At 47.4% G+C, this 21,678-nt stretch overlaps 1 protein-coding gene across 1 annotated transcript in view; it reads left to right on the top strand.

Moving 5' to 3' along the window:
- Positions 1-21,678, top strand: part of CUL3 (cullin 3) — a 293,465-nt gene that overhangs the window by 100,477 nt on the left and 171,310 nt on the right. The window contains exon 2 of the mRNA XM_063915923.1: positions 10,681-10,878. Coding sequence (XP_063771993.1) covers positions 10,681-10,878 — 198 coding nt within the window. The remainder of the gene's footprint in view (positions 1-10,680; positions 10,879-21,678) is intronic.

Here is a 21,678-nt window from a genome sequence, read left to right as displayed (position 1 = left end):
AGCTAGTTTCCAAGTTTCACCGAAGGATTTACTTTCTGTTCACACTTTCCTTGTTTCTGATCATGTCTCATTTTCCTCTTTAATTTTTGTCAGATTACCACAAGGCTTTGTTTGGCACTGTGCTATCCATCTATTCATCCTTTCCCACTTCCTTCCCTCTTACTCCAGTTAGCTACAAACCTTTTTTTGTTTGGCTCAGTGTGAAATTTTTTTTTTTTTTTTTCACTTAACAGTTTTAGTCCCTCACATTTAACGGAGATGTAACTGGTGCGCGTTTACCTCCCCTACAGTACATAAACATAAACATAAAAACGTTTTTGTTGACTTCTACCTTAAGGGCTCGTTGGGATAAGTTTTTCCAGAGCACTTTCCCACACTGCATTCATGTTGGAATGTGACGAGAGAAAATTGGCCAGTGCACTTTTCCGAGCAGAGTTCAGAGTGTCGCTCCTGGTTTACTGCGCACGTGTTGCTCATATGAGCAGCAGTATAATCAGAACAATGTATATGCTCTTTTCATGTTCTCTTTTGTGCGCGCGATTATATACATGTTTCTGAAGGGATACGGCCATTAGGTCGACAGTCATTAGGTTGACAACTATTGGTCGACATGGTCACTAGGTAAACATACGGTTTTCAATTTTTTTTTTTACTTTTTCATACTTTACGATCCATGTGGACTACAATTGGGAACGGTAACCTGTGCAGAGCGCGGCAGTAGCGGTGCGAGGCACCGTGCCTAAAGCATGGCGAGTGAACACGGTGCACTAACTGGGGTTCCCCGTAACTTTACGAAGAAAGTGACACCAAAAAAGTATAAAAAAATAACTCGTGTCAACCCTATGACTGTTGACCTAATGACCCATACTCTTTCTGAAAATGCTCCACTGCACAAGCCTTTAATTTCATTTTCTCTGTAATACACTGCAACATGAGTTTCAGCAGTTTCACATCTAATGCTTGCCATATACACTGTAATATTTATTTAACAGTTTCTTACATAGCGCCTATATTCTTTTGCGCTTTACGATTAGTACAATATAGTAGCATGTATCAAGCAGCATATAAAGCCTGAAAGTGACTGCTGTGTCTTATTTTGATATGTATAGGGTCATTATCGGGTATGTTTGTAAATGGCTGTCTTAGGGTGGCTCCTTTTGCCCTTTGTGTAGGTGGTCATCTTCCACTGCTGTAAAAGGCCCCAATAAGATTAGAGGTAGGCAACAATTAGCGCCTCAGTTGATTAGGAATACACTTCCCAGCTGCACGCACAGCTTAAGGCCCCCATACACAGGTGCGATTACTCCTACGGGAGGAATCGCAGACTATTCCCCTTGAGCCGCCCGGAAGCTTCCCGGACGGCAGGATCGCATGCAGTACTTTTTGGATGCGACATGTCGCGTGCAATCCCGTTCTCCGCTGCCGGAGCCCGCCCCAAGTTGGTGGTTGGACGTGCAGCATGTACAATCTCCAACTCCAATATGAGGCGCACGGGAACGCGCATCGAATCCGACCTCATGTCAAAACACACATGATTTGGCCAGTTTTCGGATGAAAACAGGCCAAATCTTACCCGTGTATGGGGGCCTTTACTTGGATGTTTAGTTCCGCAGAAACTGGAGTACTGCATGTTGTCTGTCCTTTTATTTAAGAACTGCTACTTATTGACCAAGTTTGCCTCCTGTGTGTTTGGCCAAATTGGATTGGCTGGTAAGGCTGTCACCCAGTGTTGAAGCCAGGTGGCAGGTGTGTCTGACTTAAGACTTAATTGTTTTGTTTGTTTTTTCTTTCTTACAAACTTGACTTTTTCAGTTACCCCTTTTCTTTCCCATGCTCCGAACTACAATTGCTGCTGCTTGGCTTATTCTCCTCACATGCTATTTATCTTTATCCTCTGCCCATACATAATGCATTGGCTCTTTAAGAAGTGAATAGTTTCTGAGCAGACTTTCTTCATAACTCAGCTCCTTTACAATGCCATCTTTCTCCTCTATCCATCAATCACACGCAAACTCTTTTAGAAAGGAGCGCCTGCTTGTGATTGGTGGAATGCTTGTCATCGATTTATAGGTGCGTAATAGTTATCGCCCTCGATCTCCCGTCTAAAGTGACGGGAGATTGCAGGGGGCGATACACAATTGATGTCCCCTATCGCTCTGAGCACGCCCATTAGTGTCTGGTTTAGCCATGTAAAGCGACTAAACTAATAGGCGCCATCAGGAAAAGTGCCATATGTACAGCTCACTTTTCACACATTTCAGCGGATGCGAGCTGAAATGTAGATGTCGCCAGCCGTTCGCGCCAGGATGGAGCTACATTTGAATAGCTCGGTTGGGTGCTATGTAGTGGCTACTGGCCACAAATACATTTGAATTACGCCCACTACTGAGTCTGAGTATGTCTGACTGCTGATATTGACCTGATGTGAAGAAGTTTCTTTGTGGAGGGTCAATATATTAATGAGGTCAGAGCTAGACAGAACCTCTTGAGAAAATTATGATGATTACGGTGTGTGGACAACAGTTTATGGTATACATTGGGTGAGATTCAAATCTCTACCCCCTATCGCGCCCCCCAGCAGTATTCTAATGTTGCTAAGGACGGCAGTGACAAGTTCATTTCAGCTCGCCGAGACCCGTAAAGAGACTCGTTTGGGTGCCCGAACGGGTCTTCTCACGACCATTACTTTAGTTGGGTTTAGGTGCTTTGCGTTCCTAAACCAGAGTGTGATGGGCGTGATAAGTGGGTGCATTTGAATATCACCCTTCGGATCTCCCGTCACTTTAAGATCTGGGGAGCGATAACATTTGAATCCCCCCCCCCCCTTGAAATTGTACAAATCTTTCAATTGTTTAGACTCATTCAAGCAACCTCTGTGTGACTTATCCTTCTATTTGCATATGATGTTTGCTGATTGCTTCTGTGCAGAAACTATCCCGTGTTGCCTCTTTGCTGGAATCGGAGCTCTTCCCTGAAATGTGTGCTCCTTTTCCACAAGACTTTTTTTTCCCCCCAGCATCCTCTTGTGTTTGCGCATCAGCAACCAGCCATAAATGTTACATGCAACCTTTGTTTTCTCTAGAATTCTAAAAACCTAAAATAGAACCAGTACGAAATCGAGTTGTGCACATGAATTTGTATACCTGAATCCTTCCATAGATTTCTCCGCATACTTGTGGGAGTGGGGTGCGGTGGCCCTTGTGTCGGTATGGCTGGGTGGCTTTAGGTTGGCACACCCTAACACTTTTTCTCTATCGTCCTTGTGGATGCTGGGGTTCCTGAAAGGACCATGGGGAATAGCGGCTCCGCAGGAGACAGGGCACAAAAAGTAAAGCTTTCCGATCAGGTGGTGTGCACTGGCTCCTCCCCCTATGACCCTCCTCCAGACTCCAGTTAGATTTTTGTGCCCGGCCGAGAAGGGTGCAATCTAGGTGGCTCTCCTAAAGAGCTGCTTAGAGAAAGTTTAGCTTAGGTTTTTTATTTTACAGTGAGTCCTGCTGGCAACAGGATCACTGCAACGAGGGACTTAGGGGAGAAGGAGTGAACTCACCTGCGTGCAGGATGGATTGGCTTCTTGGCTACTGGACATCAGCTCCAGAGGGACGATCACAGGTACAGCCTGGATGGTCACCGGAGCCGCGCCGCCGGCCCCCTTGCAGATGCTGAAGTAAGAAGAGGTCCAGAATCGGCGGCTGAAGACTCCTGCAGTCTTCTAAAGGTAGCGCACAGCACTGCAGCTGTGCGCCATTTTCCTCTCAGCACACTTCACACGGCAGTCACTGAGGGTGCAGGGCGCTGGGAGGGGGGCGCCCTGGGAGGCAAATGAAAACCTTTTTTGGCGAAAAATACCTCACATATAGCCCCCAGAGGCTATATGGAGATATTTAACCCCTGCCAAGATTCACTAAATAGCGGGAGACGAGCCCGCCGAAAAAGGGGCGGGGCCTATCTCCTCAGCACACAGCGCCATTTTCTCTCACAGAAAGCCTGGAGAGAAGGCTCCCAGGCTCTCCCCTGCACTGCACTACAGAAACAGGGTTAAAACAGAGAGGGGGGGCACTGATTTTGGCGATATTGAGATATATATAAAGATGCTATAAGGGAAAACACTTATATAAGGTTGTCCCTATATAATTATAGCGTTTTGGTGTGTGCTGGCAAACTCTCCCTCTGTCTCCCCAAAGGGCTAGTGTGGGTCCTGTCCTCTGTCAGAGCATTCCCGGTGTGTGTGCTGTGTGTCGGTACGTGTGTGTCGACATGTATGAGGACGATGTTGGTGAGGAGGCGGAGAAATTGCCTGTAATGGTGATGTCACTCTCTAGGGAGTCGACACCGGAATGGATGGCTTATTTAGGGAATTACGTGAGAATGTCAACACGCTGCAAGGTCGGTTGACGACGTGAGACGGCCGACAAACTATTAGTACCGGTCCAGGCGTCTCAAAAACACCGTCAGGGGCGTTAAAAACGCCCATTTACCTCAGTCGGTCGACACAGACACAGACACGGACACTGAATCCAGTGTCGACGGTGAATAAACAAACGTATTTCTCATTAGGGCCACACGTTAAGGGCAATGAAGGAGGTGTTGCATATTTCTGATACTACAAGTACCACAAAAAAGGGTATTATGTGGGAGTGAAAAAACTACCTGTAGTTTTTCCTGAATCAGATAAAATAAAATGAAGTGTGTGATGATGCGTGGGGTTACCCCGATAGCAAATATTGGCGTTATACCCTTTCCCGCCAGAAATTAGGGCGCGTTGGGAAACACCCCTTAGGGTGATAAGGCGCTCACACGCTTATCAAGTGGCGTTACCGTCTCCAGATACGGCCGCCCTCAAGGAGCCAGCTGATAGGAAGCTGGAAAGATATCCTAAAAAGTATATACACACATACGGTGGTTATACTGCGACCAGCGATCGCCATCAGCCTGGAGATGCAGTGCTGGGTTGGCTTGGTCGGATTCCCTGACTGAAAATATTTTATTCATATAGAGCATTTAATAGGATGCATTCTATATATATGTACGTGAGATGCACAGAGGGATATTTGCTCTCTGGCATCAAGATAAGTACGTTGTCCATATCACCCAGAAGATGTCATGGACACGACAGTGGTCAGGTGATACAGATCCCATACGGCACATGGAAGTATTGCCGTATAAAGGGAAGGAGTTAGTTGGGGTCGGTCCATCGGACCTGGGGACCACGGCAACAGCTGGGAAATCCAACCTTTTTACCCCAAGTTACATCTCAGCTGAAAAAGACACCGTCTTTTCAGCCTCAATCCTTCCTTTCCCATGAGGGCATGCAGGCAAAAGGCCAGTCATATCTGCCCAGACATAGAGGTAAAGGAAGTAGACTGCAGCAGGCAGCCCCTTCCCAGGAAAAGAAGCCCTCCACCGCGTCTGCCAAGTCCTCAGCATGACGCTGGGGCCGTGCAAGCGGACTCAAGGTGGGGGGGTAGTCTCAAGAGTCTCAGCGCGCAGTGGGATCACTCGCAGGTTGACCCCTAGATAGTACAAGTATTATCCCAGGGGTACAGATTGGAGAGTCGAGACATCTTCTCCTCGCAGGTTTCTGAAGTCTGCTTTACCAACGGCTCCCTCCGACAGGGAGGCAGCATTGGAAACAATTCACAAGCTGTATATCCAGCAGGTGATAATCAAAGTACCCCTCCTACAACAAGGAAAAGGGTATTATTTTTCCACACTATATTGTGGTACTGAAGCCAGACGGCTTGGTGAGACATAGTCTAAACTGAAATCTTTGAACACTTACATAAAAGGTTCAAATCGAGATGGAGTCACTCAGAGCAGTGATAGCGAACCGGAAAAAAGGGGACTATATGGTGTCCCTGGACATCAAGGATTACCTCCATGTCCAAATTTGCCCTTCTCAACAAGGGTACCTCTGGTTCGTGGTACAGAACTGTCAATATCAGTTTCAGACGATGCCGTTTGAATTATCCACGGCACCCCGGGCCTTTTACCAAGGTAATGGCCGAAAAGATGTTTCTTCAAAGAAAAAAGGCATCTAAATTATCCCTTACTTGGACGATATCTTGAAAAGGGCAAGTTCCAGAGAACAGTTGGAGGTCGGAAGAGCACTATCTAAAGTAGTTCTACGACAGCACGACTGGATTCTAAATATTCCAAGAATCGCAGCTGTTTTCCGACGATACGTCTGCTGTTCCTAGGAATGATTCTGGGCATAGTCCAGAAAAAGGTGTTCCTCCGGGAGGAAAAAGCCAAGGAGTTATTCGACCTAGTCAGAAACCTCCTAAAACCAGGCCAAGTATCAGTGCATCAATGCACAGGAGTCCTGGGAAAAATGGTGGCTTCTTACGAAGCGATTCCATTCGGCAGATCTCAGGGGATTTGCTGGACGAATGGTCCGGATCGCATTTTCAGATGCATCAGCGGATAATCCTGTCTCCAAGGACAAGGGTGTCTCTTCTGTGGGGGCTGCAGAGTGCTCATCTTTTAGAGGGCAGCACACTCAGCATTCAGGACTGTGTTCTGGGGACCACGGATACCAGCCTGAGAGGCTGGGGAGTAGTCACACAGGGAAAAAATTTCCAAGGAAGTGTGGTCAAGTCTGGAGACTTCTCTCCACATGAATATACTGGAGCTAAGGGCAATTTACAATGCTCTGAGCCTAGGAAGACTCCTGCTTCAAAGTCAACCGGTGCTGATCCAGTAGGACATCATCATGGCGGTCGCCCACGTTATCAGACGGGGCGACACAAGAAGCAGGAGGGCAATGACAGCAAGGATTCTTCGCTGGGCGGAAAATCATGTGATAACACTGTCAGCAGTGTTCATTCCGGGAGTGGGCAACTGGGAAGATTTCCTCAGCATAAATGAATTCCACCCGGAAAAGTGGAAACTTAATCTGGAAGTTTCCACATGATTGTAAACCGTTGGGAAAGACCAAAGGTGGTTATGATGGCGTCCCACCTGAAGCGCCAGGTCAAGAGACACTCAGGCAATAGCTGGGACGCTCTGGTAACACCGTCGGTGTACCAGTCGGTGTATGTGTTCCATCCTCTGCTTTTCATACCCAATGTATTGAAAATGATAGGAAGGAGAGGAGTAAGAACTATACTCGTGGCTCCGGTTTGGCCAAGAAGGACTTGGTTCCCGGAACTTCAAGAGATACTAAGAAGGGTCTTGATTCGGCAAGAACCGTGTCTGTTCCGGGACCTACCGCAGCTGCGTTGACGCCAAGGCGGGTGAACGCCGGATCCTAAGGGAAAGAGGCATTCCGGAAGAGGTCATCCCTACCCTGGTCAGAGCCAGGAAGGAGGTGACCGCACAACATTATCACCACTTAGGTGAAAATATGTGCCAGGGTGTGAGTCCAGGAAGGCTCCACGGAAGAATTTCAACTAGGTTAATTTCTACATTTCCTGCAAACAGGAGTGTCTATGGGTCTCAAATTGGGTCCATTAAGGTTCAAATTTCGGCCTGTTGATTTTCTTCCAGAAAGAAATTGGCTTCAGTTCCTGAAGTCCAGAAGTTGTTAAGGGAGTACTGCATATACAGCCCCTTTGATGTCTCCAGTGGCACTGGGCGATCTCAACGTAGTTTTGGGATTCCTAAAAAATCACATTGGTTTAAACAACTCAAATCTGTGGATTTGATATATCTCACATGGAAAATGACCATGCTGTTGGTCCTGGCCTCGGCCAGGCGAGTGTCAGAATTGGCGGCTTTATCTCACAAAGCCATATCTGATTGTCCATTCGGACAGAGCAAAGCTGCGGACTCGTCCCCAGTTTCTCCTTAAGGTGGTGTCAGCGTTTCACCTGAACCAGCTTATTGTGGTACCTGCGGCTACTAGGGACTTGGAGGACTCCAAGTTGCTGGATGTTATCAGGGCCCTGAAAATATAGTTTCCAGGTTGGCTGGAGTCAGGAAATCTGACTTGCTGTTTATCCTGTATGCACCCAACAATGCTGGGTGCTTCTGCTTCTAAGCAGTCGATTGCTCGTGGGATTGGTAGCACAATTCAACTTGCACATTCTGTGGCAGGCCTGCCACAGTCTAAATCTGTTAAGGCCCATTCCACAAGGAAGGTGGGCTCATCTTGGGCGGCTGCCCGAGGGGTCTCGGCATTACAACTTTGCCGAGCAGCTACGTGGTCGGGGGAGAACACGTTTGTAAAATTCTACAAATTTGATACCCTGGCAAAAGAGGACCTGGAGTTCTCTCATTCGGTGCTGCAGAGTCATCCGCACTCTACCGCCCGTTTGGGAGCTTTGGTATAATCCCCATGGTCCTTTCAGGAACCCCAGCATCCACAAGGACGATAGAGAAAATAAGAATTTACTTACCGATAATTCTATTTCTCGGAGTCCGTAGTGGATGCTGGGCGCCCATCCCAAGTGCGGATTATCTGCAATACTTGTACATAGTTATTGCTAACTAAATCGGGTTATTGTTGTTGTGAGCCATCTTTTCAGAGGCTCCGCTGTTATCATACTGTTAACTGGGTTCAGATCACAGGTTGTACAGTGTGATTGGTGTGGCTGGTATGAGTCTTACCCGGGATTCAAAATTCCTCCCTTATTGTGTACGCTCGTCCGGGCACAGTACCTAACTGGAGTCTGGAGGAGGGTCATAGGGGGAGGAGCCAGTGCACACCACCTGATCGGAAAGCTTTACTTTTTGTGCCCTGTCTCCTGCGGAGCCGCTATTCCCCATGGTCCTTTCAGGAACCCCAGCATCCACTACGGACTCCGAGAAATAGAATTATCGGTAAGTAAATTCTTATTATTAACACTTATGATTTTTTGTATCACTTTGTATATATTTTTGTATGATTTTAATCACACTTCACTTATATAGCATTTCTGTGCTTATTAACCCTTATTAACTTTCACCTGTGTGCTGACCTGGGGTAGCCGACCTGTGCCGACGTGATGGGGTCCTGCACCCCGGACCCATACCTTGTATTAGGGACCCCCAGTGAAGGAGACGCCTTGCCGAACGGCCTCTGCAGATATACGCAAATTGTCCATATGGTCTTGTGTGACACTGTACGTACTGTTGCGCGCTCCCGTGCATTGTTCATCACACATTCAGCTCTGCATGCACTGCAGGCAGACATGACAATATTGTTTGCAGCACCATGCAGTGTAATGAATGAGATATTGTATGAGCTAGTTTGTACTGGCAATCTTAAATGATCCTGGGCGAAGGTGAAGTTGCATCGACCATCGGCAAGATTTCCAGCTGTCCAGTGTATACCCAGTTTAACACTACATGGATGGGATGGACTGTTTAAGACGTTTTTTATTTGAGGCATGGTTGCATTTATCTTTTTAACATGGGGATCTTGAACAGCAATTCATTTTCTTTTTCTTTTTTTGAAGCAGCATGAACAAAGAATCAAACCGCGTACAATGTCATAATAGAAATATGAAGAAACATTAATGACTCATAGATGTCCTGTAGAACTATGAAACAGATAATACGTGTAGAAACCAAGAATTACATATATTGGTCATAGACCATTAAAGGTTGCAAAAAAAACCTAGATTGAAGAAAAACACCAGTGCCGTACGGACTAGAAGTTCCCCGACAGGGGTATAGGAGGGTCATTATCAGCCTGGGGCAGTAATTGCGTCCAGAGGACAGGAAATGTGATTATTTCTGAAACCAATAACTGCAAAAAACTTGCCTTCTGCAATGTATGTAGCATTCACTCATAATCTGATTGGTATGCTAATTGTAATTGATGAGGTGTATTTTTCTTGCATTCATCGGTACCAAACGCATAAATACCTATAGATTATAATCTTGCAAGCAGGGACTTCCTACCTGTTGGCCTGTTTATTACCCAGTCTCATTTTATCTGTTTTGGTACCATTTGTTAAGTACATCGGAATATGTTAGCCCTACATAAATGTGGATAAATAAAATACCTGATTTAAAGAACTGTTACTCTACATCTGTGAGTTACACATTTGTAAAATGATCTTTAATTGTGACCTTCTCACAGTGTTACAGTTTCAGTAGGATTGCATGTTTCATGAAGATCGTAGCACATACCTGCTGACTTGATGTATGTTAAACATTAAGTGGTCATTTAAATGCAGGGCAAATGGGGCAAAGTGTCATTGAAATGACGTGTAGATGTCGACAATGGCATCTCATCCTGGTGCCACCATACTCTGCTGACAAATCGTTGCGTCTGAGGCTGTTGCATGGTTGCTCTTGCGCTATGAGCTGACTTGCTGCTAAGATTTTCGATCGCAGACTAAGTATTATTCCTTAAAGGACATGCGTAATAGGGTCTGAGTCAGCCGGAGATGCCAGTTCCCAGCCGTTTTTTTCTTTTCTTTTTTTTTTTTTTTTTAAGGGGCAATCATTTACAAGGCAAAACCATGCTTTTTAATTGGTTACTACTTTATAAAAACGTCCGAGATCGTCCTGCATCCCACACCTCCAGCAAACTCTGACCCTATGATATATACCATCAAATGTTTGATCCTTTATTCATTCCAGAATAAACTTCCCAGCTTTTTGTTACCTCATCTGCATGACTCTAGCCATCTCCTGCAGCACAAATTGTGAAGGGAAAATAAATAAAATATATATGTATTTTTAGATGATATGTGATTTTTATTTCCATGCATTTGTTTATGGTTCCATGCTTTTCTCTTATAGATGACTATGGATGAAAAATATGTTAACAGCATTTGGGATCTCCTAAAAAACGCAATACAAGAAATTCAGCGCAAGAATAACAGTGGACTGAGCTTTGAAGAACTGTATAGAAATGCATATACCATGGTGCTTCATAAACACGGAGAAAAACTGTACACAGGACTGAGGGAAGTGGTGACAGAGCATCTCATAAATAAGGTAACAGTGGGTCCTTACACAGATGTGAACAAACCTCTTGGATTGAATCATGCCAGAAGGGCAGAAATGCCAGTGAAGGAATGTTTCTTGTTAATATCAAATGTACTTTACAGCCAAGTCCTAATCAGACTAAGAGATTTGCTTCCACTGCAATACTTGCAAATTCCGTAAGGTATTTTAAAAATAATAGGATGAGGTCCGGAAATGTAGTATGATAACATAAATATCAAGAGTGTATATTTATCTCAAACTAGGCTGGTGGTAATGGTGAAGAGCGCATATTGATCTGCAGTCACAGTAATAAGGGAGTGTGCATGATAATGTCCATTCTAAATTTCTCTAACGTCCTAAGTGGATGCTGGGAACTCCGTAAGGACCATGGGGAATATCGGCTCCGCAGGAGACTGGGCACAACTAAAGAAAGCTTTAGGACTACCTGGTGTGCACTGGCTCCTCCCTCTATGACCCTCCTCCAGACCTCAGTTAGAATTTTGTGCCCGGCCGAGCTGGATGCACACTAGGGGCTCTCCTGAGCTCTTAGAAAGAAAGTAATATTTAGGTTTTTTATTTTCAGTGAGATCTGCTGGCAACAGACTCACTGCTACGAGGGACCTAGGGGAGAGAAGCGAACCTACCTGCTTGCAGCTAGCTTGGGCTTCTAGGCTACTGGACACCATTAGCTCCAGAGAGATCGAACACAGGCCCAGTCTCGGTCGTCCGGTCCCGGAGCCGCGCCGCCGCCCCCCTAGCAGAGCCAGAAGCAAGAAGACGTTCCTGGAAATCGGCGGCAGAAGACTTCGGTCTTCATTAAGGTAGCGCACAGCACTGCAGCTGTGCGCCATTGCTCCCCAGGCACACCACATACTCCGGTCACTGATGGGTGCAGGGCGCTGGGGGGGGGCGCCCTGGGCTGCAATATAAGTACCTTACTTGGCAAATTAACACATAATATAGCCTTTAAGACTATATATGTGTAAAATCCCCTGCCATAACTGTATAAAAAAAGCGGGAGAAGCCCGCCGGAAAAGGGGCGGGGCTATCTCCCTCAGCACACTGGCGCCATTTTCCCTCACAGCTCCGCTGGAAGGATCGCTCCCCAGGCTCTCCCCTGCAGTTCCAGACTACATAGGGTAAAAAAGAGGGGGGGGGGGGGCACTAAATTTAGGCGCAATCTGTGATATATAAGCAGCTATAAGGGGTAAAATCACTGTGTAGTGTGTATCCCTGTTTGATATAGCGCTCTGGTGTGTGCTGGCATACTCTCTCTCTGTCTCCCCAAATGGCTTTGTGGGGTCCTGTCCTCAGTCAGAGCATTCCCTGTGTGTGTGCGGTGTGTCGGTACGGCTGTGTCGACATGTTTGATGAGGAGGCTTATGTGGAGACGGAGCAGGTGCCGATAAATGTGATGTCACCCCCTGCGGGGTCGACACCTGAGTGGATGGATACGTGGAAGGATTTACGCGACAGTGTCAACTCCTTACATAAAAGGTTTGACGACATATCAGATGTGGGACAGCCGGCTTCTCAGCCCGTGCCTGCCCAGACGTCTCAAAAGCCATCAGGGGCTCTAAAACGCCCGCTACCTCAGATGGCAGACACAGATGTCGACACAGATACGGACTCCAGTGTCGACGATGATGAGACTAGTGTACATCCCAATAGAGCCACATGTTACATGATTACGGCAATGAAAAATGTGTTGCACATTTCTGATATTACCACAGGTACCACAAAAAAGGGTATTATGTTTGGGGAGAATAAACTACCAGTGGTTTTTCCCCCTTCTGATGAATTAAATGAAGTGTGTGAAGAAGCGTGGGCTTCCCCCGATAAGAAACTAGTCATTTCTAAAAAGTTACTAATGGCGTACCCTTTCCCGCCAGAGGATAGGTCACGTTGGGAGACATCCCCTAGGGTAGATAAAGCGCTCACACGCCTGTCAAAGAAGGTGGCACTACCGTCTCCGGACACGGCCGCCCTAAAGGAGCCTGCTGATAGGAAGCAGGAGGCTATCCTGAAGTCTGTTTATACACACTCAGGTATTATACTGAGACCAGCTATTGCTTCAGCATGGATGTGCAGTGCTGCAGCTGCGTGGTCAGATTCCCTGTCAGAAAATATTGATACCTTAGACAGGGACACTATATTGCTAACCATAGAGCATATTAAAGACGCAGTCTTATACATCGGTAGTGGACAGGGGATGCAGATTCTAAAAGGCACATGGAAGTTTTGCCTTACAAGGGTGAGGAGTTGTTTGGGGATGGTCTCTCGGACCTCGTTTCCACAGCGACAGCTGGGAAGTCAGCATTTTTACCCCATGTTCCCTCACAGCCAAAGAAAGCACCGTATTATCAGGTACAGTCCTTTCGGCCCCAGAAAGGCAAGCGGGTTAAAGGCGCGTCCTTTCTGCCCAGAGGCAGAGGTGTAGAGGAAAAAAGCTGCAGCATACAGCCAGTTCCCAGGAACAAAAGCCCTCCCCCGCTTCCTCGAAGTCCACCGCATGACGCTGGGGCTCCACAGGCGGAGCCAGGTTCGGTGGGGGCCCGTCTCAAGAACTTCAGCGACCAGTGGGCTCGCTCACGGGTGGATCCCTGGATTCTACAAGTAGTATCTCAGGGGTACAAGCTGGAATTCGAGACGTCTCCCCCTTGCCGTTTCCTCAAATCTGCCTTGCCAACAGCTCCCCCGGACAGGGAGGCAGTGCTGGAGGCAATTCACAAGCTGTATTCGCAGCAGGTGATAGTCAAGGTACCCCTCCTTCAACAAGGAAGGGGTTACTATTCCACAATGTTTGTGGTACCGAAACCGGACGGTTCGGTGAAACCCATTTTAAATTTGAAATCCTTGAACACCTATATAAAAAGGTTCAAGTTCAAGATGGAATCGCTCAGGGCGGTTATTTCAAGCATCAAGGATGCTTACCTACATGTCCCCATTTACCTTCCTCACCAGGAGTATCTCAGATTTGTGGTACAGGACTGTCATTACCAATTCCAGACGTTGCCGTTTGGTCTGTCCACGGCACAGAGGGTATTTACCAAGGTAATGGCCGAAATGATACTCCTTCGAAAAAAGGGAGTTTTAATTATCCCATACTTGGACGATCTCCTTATAAAGGCGAGGTCCAGGGAGCAGTTGTTGGTCGGGGTAGCACTATCTCGGGAGGTGCTACAACAGCACGGTTGGATTCTGAATATTCCAAAATCACAGCTGGTTCCGAAGACACGTCTACTGTTTTTGGGGATGGTTCTGGACACAGACCAGAAAAGGATGTTTCTCCCGGAGGAGAAAGCCAAGGAGTTGTCGTCTCTAGTCGGAGATCTCCTGAAACCAAAACAGGTCTCGGTGCATCACTGCACGCGAGTCCTGGGAAAAGTTGTAGCTTCCTACGAAGCAATTCCATTCGGCAGGTTCCATGCAAGAATTTTTCAGTGGGATCTGTTGGACAAGTGGTCCGGATCCCATCTTCAGATGCATTGGCTGATAACCCTGTCTCCAAGGACCAGGGTGTCTCTGCTGTGGTGGCTGCAGAGTGCTCATCTTCTAGAGGGCTGCAGATTCGACATACAGGACTGGGTCCTGGTGACCACGGATGCCAGCCTTCGAGGCTGGGGGGCAGTCACACAGGGAAGAAACTTCCAAGGGCTATGGTCAAGCCAGGAGATTTCCCTACACATAAATATTCTGGAACTAAGGGCCATCTACAATGCCCTAAGTCAGGCAAGACCCCTGCTTCAAAACCAGCCGGTACTGATCCAGTCAGACAACATCACGGCGGTCGCCCATGTAAACCGACAGGGCGGCACGAGAAGCAGGACGGCGATGGCGGAAGCCACAAGGATTCTCCGATGGGCGGAAAATCACGTGTTAGCACTGTCAGCAGTGTTCATTCCGGGAATGGACAACTGGGAAGCAGACTTCCTCAGCAGGCACGACCTCCACCCGGGAGAGTGGGGACTTCATCCAGAAGTCTTTCAGCTGATTGTAAATCGCTGGGAACGGCCACAGGTGGACATGATGGCGTCCCGCCTCAACAAAAAGCTAGAAAGATATTGCGCCAGGTCGAGAGACCCTCGGGCAATAGCTGTGGACGCTTTAGTGACACCGTGGGTGTACCAGTCGGTTTAATGTGTTCCCTCCTCTTCCTCTCATACCCAAGGTACTGAGGATAATAAGACGAAAAAGAGTAAGAACTATACTCATTGTTCCAGATTGGCCAAGAAGAGCTTGGTACCCAGAACTTCAAGAGATGATCTCAGAGGACCCATGGCCTCTGCCGCTCAGACAGGACCTGCTGCAGCAGGGGCCCTGTCTGTTCCAAGACTTACCGCGGCTGCGTTTGACGGCATGGCGGTTGAACGCCGGATCCTGAAGGAAAAGGGCGTTCTGGTGGAAGTCATCCCTACGCTGATTAAAGCTAGGAAAGAAGTGACCGCAAACCATTATCACCGCATATGGCGAAAATATGTTGCGTGGTGTGAGGCCAGGAAGGCCCCAACGGAGGAATTTCAGCTGGGCCGTTTTCTGCACTTCCTACAGTCAGGGGTGACTATGGGCCTAAAATTTGGTTCCATTAAGGACCAGATTTCGGCTCTATCGATTTTCTTCCAGAAAGAACTGGCTTCACTACCTGAAGTTCAGACATTTGTTAAGGGAGTGCTGCATATTCAGCCCCCTTTTGTGCCCCCAGTGGCACCTTGGGATCTCAACGTGGTGTTGAATTTCCTAAAGTCACATTGGTTTGAACCACTTAAAACCATGGATTTAAAATATCTCACGTGGAAAGTGGTCATGCTGTTGGCCTTGGCTTCGGCCATGCGTGTTTCAGAATTGGCGGCTTTATCATGTAAAAGCCCTTATCTGATTTTCCATATGGATAGGGCGGAATTGAGGATTCGTCCCCAATTTCTCCCAAAGGTGGTTTCAGCTTTTCATTTGAAACAGCCTATTGTGGTGCCTGCGGCTACTCGTGACTTGGAGGATTCCAAGTTGCTGGACGTAGTCCGGGCCCTAAAAATCTGTTTCCAGGACAGCTGGAGTCAGAAAGACTGACTCGCTAGTTATCCTGCATGCACCCAACAAGTTGGGTGCGCCTGCTTCAAAGCAGTCTATTGCTTGCTGGATCTGTAGCACGATTCAACTTGCACATTCTGCGGCTGGACTGCCGCATCCTAAATCTGTAAAAGCCCATTCCACGAGGAAGGTGGGCTCTTCTTGGGCGGTTGCCCGAGGGGTCTCGGCTTTACAACTTTGCTGAGCAGCTACTTGGTCGGGGTCAAACACATTTGCTAAATTCTACAAGTTTGATACCCTGGCTGAGGAGGACCTAGAGTTCGCTCATTCGGGGCTGCAGAGTCATCCACACTCTCCCGCCCGTTTGGGAGCTTTGGTATAATCCCCATGGTCCTTACGGAGTTCCCAGCATCCACTTAGGACGTTAGAGAAAATAAGATTTTACTCACCGGTAAATCTATTTCTCGTAGTCCGTAGTGGATGCTGGGCGCCCGTCCCAAGTGCGGATTGTCTGCAATACTTGTTTATAGTTATTGGTTAACTAAAGGGTTATTGTTGAGCCATCTGTTGAGAGGCTCAGTTATATTTCATACTGTTAACTGGGTATAGTATCACGAGTTATACGGTGTGATTGGTGTGGCTGGTATGAGTCTTACCCGGGATTCCAAATCCTTTCCTTATTGTGTCAGCTCTTCCGGGCACAGTATCCTAACTGAGGTCTGGAGGAGGGTCATAGAGGGAGGAGCCAGTGCACACCAGGTAGTCCTAAAGCTTTCTTTAGTTGTGCCCAGTCTCCTGCGGAGCCGCTATTCCCCATGGTCCTTACGGAGTTCCCAGCATCCACTACGGACTACGAGAAATAGATTTACCGGTTAGTAAAATCTTATTATTTGCTTTGTAGTAAAGTATAACACTTCTGTACATTTTTTTTTTCTTTGTTGTACTTTTGATTTTGAGAAAAATAAACCTACCTATAGTAGCAGAGAAGCAACAGTTCTTCATTGTATGTTTCATAGTGTTCAGCTCTGCACATTGCTACCAGTGGTCTAGGCACAAGTCCTTCCTAGCCAGACTGATGACTTTGTAGGGTCTTGTAGGATCTTCCCATTCCAACGAATTATTCTCTCAACTGTATATTAGGATCTTCTTACATGAAGTTAGTTTTTAAATACTATACAGTTGTGTCCCGTTATTTTTCAAACTTTAAAAAAAAAAAAAAAATAATGCCAACATTTCTGCAATTGATTTTGACTACATTTAGCTATGAAATAGCCTTTGAGATACCTTTTATAAAAGATCTATTTTATTATATTTGTAAGTTGATCAAAGCCATCATTGTTATCTGGTTGGCAGTATATTATTTTCCTAGCTTCCATCCATGAAGCAATGGCTTCTATCATTTTATAAACCATGAATTTTAAGATTCCATTGGTGTTTCCAGACTGAAATGAATGGGAGAAGCGCCATCTATGCCATTATCCATTTCCGTCTTAACTAGCCAGTTCTAGTATAGTCTGAAATCCTTCAGACGTTGCCAGACAACATCATTGCGCCCGCCTTCACTTTCCAGGTCCACAGAGTGCACCAGTAGTGACATCTGGTTTATTGTCTAATCAATAGAGCCTTAAAATTCTTTAAATGGTTTATACATTTTTAACACTTTGATTATGCTGAATAGTGAAAGCCGTCTAATATTGAGCATGCTAAGTATAAACAAGTTAACTACTTCAAGACATCCGCTAAATTAACCCTGCTGGGGACATTGAGGGGGGGGGGGGGGGGCAGGATTGTTTGGAGTGCACTACAGAACAGTTTATATAGATGATTATTCTATAATTACTCTTTCGCACCGCACAAATATGGTATCGAATCGGTATATTGCCGGCGAATTCCCGGGTCGCTGTGCGGTGTGAAAGGGCCCATGGTGAATTCCCGGGTCACCTGACCCAGTAATTCAACCTGGGAATACAGCAGTGTTCTTCCCGGGTTGTATACCGGGTCAGGGGCAGTGTGAATGGGGTGCCGGGTTGATGGGACCCATTCACTACATAGGGAGAGGCAGTGTGGAGATGAGCTCATCTCCCAGTGCTCCCTCCCCTCCGCCACTATGGCAACCCGACCCAGCATGTTGCCGGGTCAGAGAGCCAGTTGTTAGAGGCTGGGTCCCACCCGGTAAGGACCAGTTTCCAAATTCCTGGGTGGGACCTGGCATTTGCGATGTGAAAGGGGTATAATTCAGCAAATTAATAATTGAAAAACTTCACAGATGGAGAGCTATTGATGTTAATGGGGTTACCTGGATACAGTATATATATTTCTCTGACGTCCTAGTGGATGCTGGGGACTCCGTAAGGACCATGGGGAATAGCGGCTCCGCAGGAGACTGGGCACAGCTAAGAAAGATTTAGGACTACCTGGTGTGCACTGGCTCCTCCCACTATGACCCTCCTCCAGACTTCAGTTAGAATCCTGTGCCCGGCTGAGCTGGATGCACACTAGGGGCTCTCCTGAGCTCCTAGAGAGAGAGTATATTTTAGGTTTTTTATTTTACAGTGAGATCTGCTGGCAACAGACTCACTGCAGCGAGGGACTAAGGGGAGAAGAAGCGAACCTACCTAACTGGTGGTAGCTTGGGCTTCTTAGGCTACTGGACACCATTAGCTCCAGAGGGATCGACCGCATGGAACCGGCCATTGATGTTCGGTCCCGGAGCCGCGCCGCCGGCCCCCTTTCAGAGCCAGAAGCAAGAAGAATCCGGAAAATTGGCGGCAGAAGATTTCAGTCTTCACCAAGGTAGCGCACAGCACTGCAGCTGTGCGCCATTGCTCCTCATACACACTTCACACTTCGGTCACTGAGGGTGCAGGGCGCTGGGGGGGGGGCGCCCTGAGAAGCAATAAAAACACCTTGGCTGGCAAATATATCACAATATATAGCCCCAGAGGCTATATATTTGATAAATACCCCTGCCAGAATCCATAAAAAAGTGGGAGAAAAGTCAGCCGAAAAAGGGGCGGAGCTATCTCCCTCAGCACACTGGCGCCATTTCTCCCTCACAGCTCCGCTGGAAGGAAGCTCCCTGGCTATCCCCTGCAGTCTACACTACAGAAAGGGTAAAAAAGAGAGGGGGGGCACTAAATTTAGGCGCAATATACATATAGCAACTATAAGGGGATATAATTTAGTTAATCCCTGTATTATATAGCACTCTGGTGTGTGCTGGCATACTCTCTCTCTGTCTCCTCAAAGGGCTTTGTGGGGTCCTGTCTTCTGTCAGAGCATTCCCTGTGTGTGTGCGGTGTGTCGGTACGGCTGTGTCGACATGTTTGATGAGGAGACTTATGTGGAGGAGGAGCAGGTGCCTATAAATGTGTTGTCACCCCCTGCGGGGCAGACACCGGAGTGGATGGACTTGTGGAAGGAATTACGCGAAAGTGTCGACTCCTTACATAAAAAATTTGACCACATGCCAAATGCGGGGCAGCCGGCTTCTCAGCCCGTGCCTGCCCAGACGTCTCAAAGGTCACCATGGGCTCTAAAACGCCCGCTACCTCAGATGGCAGACACAGATGTCGACACGGATACTGATACTAGTGTCGACGACGAAGAGACAAATGTAATGTCCAATAGGGCCACTCGTTATATGATTGAGGCAATGAAAAATGTTTTACACATTTCTGAGGTGACCCCAGGTACCACAAAAAAGGGTATTATGTTTGGGGAGAAAAAACTACCAGTAGTTTTTTTCCCCCTTCTGAAGAATTAAATGAAGTGTGTGAAGTAGCGTGGGCTTCCCCCGATAAAAAATTGGTCATTTCAAAAAAATTACTAATGGCGTACCCTTTCCCGCCAGAGGATAGGTCACGTTGGGAAACGCCCCCTAGGGTAGATAAAGCACTTACGCGCTTATCAAAAAAGGTGGCACTGCCGTCCCAGGATACGGCCGCCTTAAAGGAACCTGCTGACAGAAAGCAGGAGGCTCTCCTGAAAGCTATATATACACACACTGGTATTATACTGAGACCAGCTATTGCCTCAGCATGGATGTGCAGTGCTGCAGCTGCATGGTCAGACTCCCTGTCAGAAAACATTGACACCCTAGACAGGGACACTATATTGCTAAACGTAGAGCATATTAAAGACGCAGTCTTCTACATAAGAGATGCACAGAGGGATATTTGCCGGCTGGCATCTAAAATAAGTGCACTGTCCATTTCTGCCAGGAGAGGGTTATGGACCCGGCAGTGGACAGGTGATGCAGATTCTAAAAGGCACATGGAAGTTTTGCCTTATAAGGGTGAGGAGTTGTTCGGTGATGGTCTTTCGGACCTAGTGTCCACAGCAACGGCTGGGAAGTCAGCATTTTTGCCACATGTCCCCTCACAACCAAAGAGAGCACCGTATTATCAGGTACAGTCCTTTCGCCCCCAAAAGAGCAGACGGGTAGAGGCGCGTCCTTTCTGCCCAGAGGCAGAGCTAGGGAAAAAAGCTGCAGCATACAGCTACTTCCAATGAACAAAAGTCCTCCCCCGCTTCTTCTGCTAAGTCCGCCGCATGACGCTGGGGCTCAACAGGCGGAGCCAGGTACGGTGGGGGCCCGTCTCAAAAACTTCAGCAATCAGTGGGCTCGCTCACAAGTAGATCCCTGGATCCTTCAAGTGGTATCTCAGGGGTACAGGCTGGAATTCGAGACATCCCCCCCCCCCCCCCCCCCCCGCCGTTTCCTCAAATCTGCCTTACCAACGACTCCCTCGAAAAGGGAGGCTGTGTTAGAGGCAATTCACAAGCTGTATTCCCAGCAGGTGATAGTCAAGGTGCCCCTACTTCAACAAGGACGGGGTTACTATTCCACAATGTTTGTGGTACCGAAACCGGACGGTTCGGTGAGACCCATTTTAAATTTGAAATCCTTGAACACATATTTAAGAAAATTCAAGTTCAAGATGGAATCGCTCAGGGCGGTTATTGCAAGCCTGGAAGAGGGGGATTACATGGTATCTCTGGACATCAAGGATGCTTACCTGCATGTCCCAATTTACCATCCTCACCAGGAGTACCTCAGATTTGTGGTACAGGATTGTCATTACCAATTCCAGACGTTGCCGTTCGGCCTGTTCACGGCACCGAGGGTATTTACCAAGGTAATGGCCGAAATTATGATACTCCTTCGAAAAAAGGGAGTTTTAATTATCCCATACATGGATGATCTCCTGATAAGGGCGAGGTCCAGAGAGAAGTTGTTGGTCGGCGTAGCATTATCTCAGGAGGTGCTACACCAGCACGGTTGGATTCTGAATATTCCAAAGTCTCAGCTGGTTCCGGCGACACGTCTACTGTTCCTGGGGATGATTCTGGACACAGTCCAGAAAAAAGTGTTTCTACCAGAGGAGAAAGCCAAGGAGCTGTCATCTCTAGTCAGAGGCCTTCTGAAACCAAAACAGGTGTCGGTGCATCACTGCACGCGAGTCCTGGGAAAGATGGTAGCTTCATACGAAGCAATTCCATTCGGCAGGTTCCATGCCAGAACCTTTCAGTGGGACCTGTTGGACCAATGGTCGGGATCGCATCTTCAAATGCATCGGTTGATAACCCTGTCTCCAAGGACCAGGGTGTCTCTGCTGTGGTGGCTGCAGAGTGCTCATCTCAGAGAGGGCCGCAGATTCGGCATACAGGACTGGGTCCTGGTGACCACGGATGCCAGCCTTCAGGGCTGGGGAGCACTCACACGGGGAAGAAACTTCCAAGGACTTTGGTCAAGTCAGGAGACTTCCCTACACATAAATG

The sequence above is a fragment of the Pseudophryne corroboree genome, chromosome 4 (assembly GCF_028390025.1).
Source record: "Pseudophryne corroboree isolate aPseCor3 chromosome 4, aPseCor3.hap2, whole genome shotgun sequence".
NCBI lineage: Eukaryota > Metazoa > Chordata > Amphibia > Anura > Myobatrachidae > Pseudophryne > Pseudophryne corroboree.
The sequence above is the reverse complement of the archived record's forward strand: the minus strand, read 5'-3'. Positions and strand labels throughout refer to the sequence as shown.